Source organism: Spizellomyces punctatus, assembly GCF_000182565.1.
Source record: "Spizellomyces punctatus DAOM BR117 chromosome Unknown supercont1.3, whole genome shotgun sequence".
Lineage (NCBI taxonomy): Eukaryota > Fungi > Chytridiomycota > Chytridiomycetes > Spizellomycetales > Spizellomycetaceae > Spizellomyces > Spizellomyces punctatus.
The window spans coordinates 406,751-409,985 of NW_015971539.1; the positions used below are offsets into that span (position 1 = coordinate 406,751).

General features: G+C 46.3%; 2 protein-coding genes across 2 annotated transcripts; one reads left to right on the plus strand and one right to left on the minus strand.

Moving 5' to 3' along the window:
• Positions 1 to 14: 14 nt before the first annotated feature.
• SPPG_01828 (MATE efflux family protein) lies at positions 15 to 1,435 on the plus strand (the record flags this gene model as incomplete). Its single annotated transcript, XM_016750140.1, has 4 exons — positions 15 to 69; positions 144 to 381; positions 443 to 830; positions 905 to 1,435. The coding sequence occupies 4 exons, from the start codon at positions 15 to 17 to the stop codon at positions 1,433 to 1,435; spliced, it is 1,212 nt and encodes a 403-aa protein (XP_016610784.1).
• Positions 1,436 to 1,519: 84 nt separating this feature from the next.
• SPPG_01829 (uncharacterized protein) lies at positions 1,520 to 2,727 on the minus strand. The gene is made up of 3 exons (XM_016750141.1): positions 2,529 to 2,727; positions 1,700 to 2,470; positions 1,520 to 1,639 (listed from the first exon to the last, which is right to left on the minus strand). The coding sequence occupies exons 1-2, from the start codon at positions 2,658 to 2,660 to the stop codon at positions 2,039 to 2,041; spliced, it is 564 nt and encodes a 187-aa protein (XP_016610785.1). The 5' UTR covers positions 2,661 to 2,727; the 3' UTR covers positions 1,520 to 1,639; positions 1,700 to 2,038.
• Positions 2,728 to 3,235: the final 508 nt, after the last annotated feature.

Genomic DNA, 3,235 nt, shown 5'->3' on the forward strand with positions numbered 1-3,235 from the left:
GTGCATTTGCCTTTATGTTCGTCATGGTCACTGGGTGGGTGATGGCACTTGGATCCACACCCGCATTAGGTATCCATCCTTTTGAGCCTTTCCTCCGCTTTATACCTGTCAAACTAAAATCATCCGCTCAATCTCTCGCATAGACACGCTCTGTTCTCAGTCATGGACGGGTGCCGAAGATCGACATGAAGTTGGCATTCACCTACAAAGAGCACTCATGATCCTCTCATTGATGTACATCCCGATTGCCCTCCTTTGGTTCTTTGCCGAGCCGGTTTTACTGGCTTTGGGACAGGAACCAGAATTAAGCAGAATGAGCGCTTTGTTTATGAGGTGGTTGATTCTGGGTGCCCCTGGGTATATTTACTTTGAAGCCATCAAGTACGTTCACACCGTTCGTTATCCTGATTTTTTTCAGCACCTCATCGTTTTCCTTCATTAGAAAATACTTGCAAGCTCAAGGCATCATGCATGCTTCTACATTGGTATTAATGATCGCTTCTCCTCTCAACCTACTCTACCTCTACCTCCTCGTACCCAAACTCGGCTTCATTGGCGGCGCAATTGCAATCTGCATCACATACTGGTCAATGCTCATTCTCCTTATCGGGTACGCAGTGCTCATTAACGGATCAGAGGGCTGGGGCGGTTGGTCTCGTAAATCCTTGCAGCAGTGGGGAACATTTTTGAAGCTCGCTATTGCTGGGATACTGATGGTTGGCAGCGAATGGATTGCTTTTGAAATTGTGGCTATTCTGGCGGGGTGGTTGGGAACCGTTCCGCTTGCGGCACAGAGTGTGGTTATGACTGCGGATCAGATCTTGAATACGGTGGGTACATGAAATCTCATTGTTCAGATACGCGGAAGACGGATAATTAATGTTCTCATTTGTTATGATGACAGATTCCTTTTGGTATATCAATCGCAACTAGCAACCGCGTTGGTAACCTTTTAGGCCTTGGCTGCGCTCGCCGAGCACGCATGTCCTCTTATGCGTCGGCCTTCCTTGCTGCTACAATGGGTACCATCATGCTCATAACTTTGATGCTCTCCCGCACAACTCTCCCCCTTCTCTTCTCATCGTCTCCGGAAGTAGTGGACCTGGTTGCACGGGTTCTTCCGTACGTGGCTCTCTTCCAAATCGCCGACGGTCTAGCCAATGCGTGTGGAGGGGCGCTGCGTGGAATGGGACGACAGAAGATTGGGGCATGGTGTAACTTGATCGGATATTATGTTTTGGCATTACCAATGGGTGTCGCCTTGGCATTTAAAGGTCGTATGGGTTTGATTGGGCTTTGGGTTGGACAGTGCGCTGCATTGTGCATTGTAGGGGTATTGGAATTGGGAGTCATTTCCTTGGGAACGAATTGGCGAAAGGAAGTTGAGTTGTGTAAGAAACGAGTAGCGATGGGGGAGATATGCGGTGGACATTAGAGTCCATAACTGGTGACATTATAGTTAGAAACGTTTGTAATTAGGTAGTTGTCTTCAAACACATACACACACTTTAACATTTGTCACAAGACATGTATACACTTTATATATATTTTTACAAAAGAGAATCATGCGGAAGACTGAACTCTATACACACTGACTCACCGCCACCTGCATAACCTAGTCAACAAACGGTACCAGACGCTGAAAAAAGCACGAATCAGTCTTGCTAATTGTTGATATTCAACTGTGACCAACACATACCTAGGAATGCACGCAGCGAGGGTAACAGGTTAGCTGCAAGTTCCATTTCTTTCAGATGCGATGTATACAAAAGTGAAGGAGAGATTGGGTTCTCCGAAAGCGAGGGTGATGATGACCGTGAGAGTGGGGTTGCTTCCCTGACCAAACCGGTGGGAACCGGCATTGGAACATACTACAAGACAAGAGAAGCCGCCTAGGATCAGGTTGTCCTGATTGACCAAACGGGCAACCGAATACTTGCCGATTCTTTAAATGACAGCGTGATAGGGGTGATAGGGGTGATAGGGGTAATAGGTGAACCAAGGTTCGGCTAAACAGAATGTTCCAAACTAGGATCACCTATCTACAGACGACATCAATGTGAAAAACACCACTTGCCAAAGCTAGCGTCTCTTGTATAGTATCTGATGGAGTGTCCGACACGGTATGAAGGAGCTGATCGAAGACACATGGCTTGGCGCTCAGCTCCATGGGTGCATCCAATGACGAGAGTAATGATTCCAGGTCAGCTTGAGTCGAATCGCATATGGATGCTGGCGGCGTTGGCGGAAACAAGTCTTGGACTTCAACTGGAGCAGACTGCGTTGCTTGTTCGCCTTGGCCATCCACAATGCGGACAAGCATACTTTTCAGTCGTGTGACCTCACGTCGAAGGTCTGCCACTTCTGTCTCTTTTTCTTTCAGAGCTGTGGTCAATCGCGTCTCTCCTTCGCGAAGAAGACTGACTGTGCGCTGAAGGTCCTCCACAGTGCTTTCAAGGCCAGCATAATACTAAGAGGATAGATTCATGAGGCGAGAATTGGGCAAAAGCAGTGGACCATGCTCTCACCTCCATCTTTTTTGCTCGAAAGGCTGCTTGCGCTGTTCGGTTGCGATCCTTGCGCTGTTCATCTGTGAATATCCTGTGACGCCCTCGCCTCTTTTGTTTCGAGGACTGGAAAGCAGGGCAAAAGTTGGACATGACAAATGCTGGAGTAAAAAGGCTAGTAGACAAATCTTGTAAAAAAAACAAAGAATGTTCAAAGTGCCTTGTGGGGAGTGTTTTCCCCCCACAAACGGGTTAAGCGTTGGAATCCAGCCAGATCCAACCAGTTGAATCTACAAGTGATTATCTTATCGTTTGGAAGATAAGCGACAAACTTGAAATAACATCTGGCACAGAAAGAAGGCAGAAGGGAGATTATGGTTTCTCTCTCTCTCTTTGCTACTCAGCCCTTTTTGTTACAGGGCTTTTGCAAGATAAAGTCTTTGTTATCTTGCAATGCAGAGAGAGGCATGTCAAACGCGAGATAGGGAAACAAGAGGTGTGACATCTCACACATGTGCATCTCTCTCCACACACACACACACAAGAGAGATGATTCCCTATCTTTATTTTCTTACATACAGCATTTTATTAAAAGTAGATTCGACATCTCGTTTTTTTACATAAAGAAATATCCCTTCTTTCCAATGTCTTGTCTATAGTGTTAATCTCTTGTTTCTTACTCGAGCCTCCTTCTTGGATTTGTTTCTTGCATATAAAGTTGTCCAAAT

Excerpts from the sequence above, each read along its gene's own strand:
- SPPG_01829 (XM_016750141.1), bottom strand. The coding sequence starts at position 2,660 with ATGTCCAACTTTTGCCCTGCTTTCCAGTCCTCGAAACAAAAGAGGCGA. Across the intron at positions 2,471-2,528 it reads TTCGAGCAAAAAAGATGGAG|TATTATGCTGGCCTTGAAAG; the intron begins GTGAGAGCATGG and ends CTATCCTCTTAG.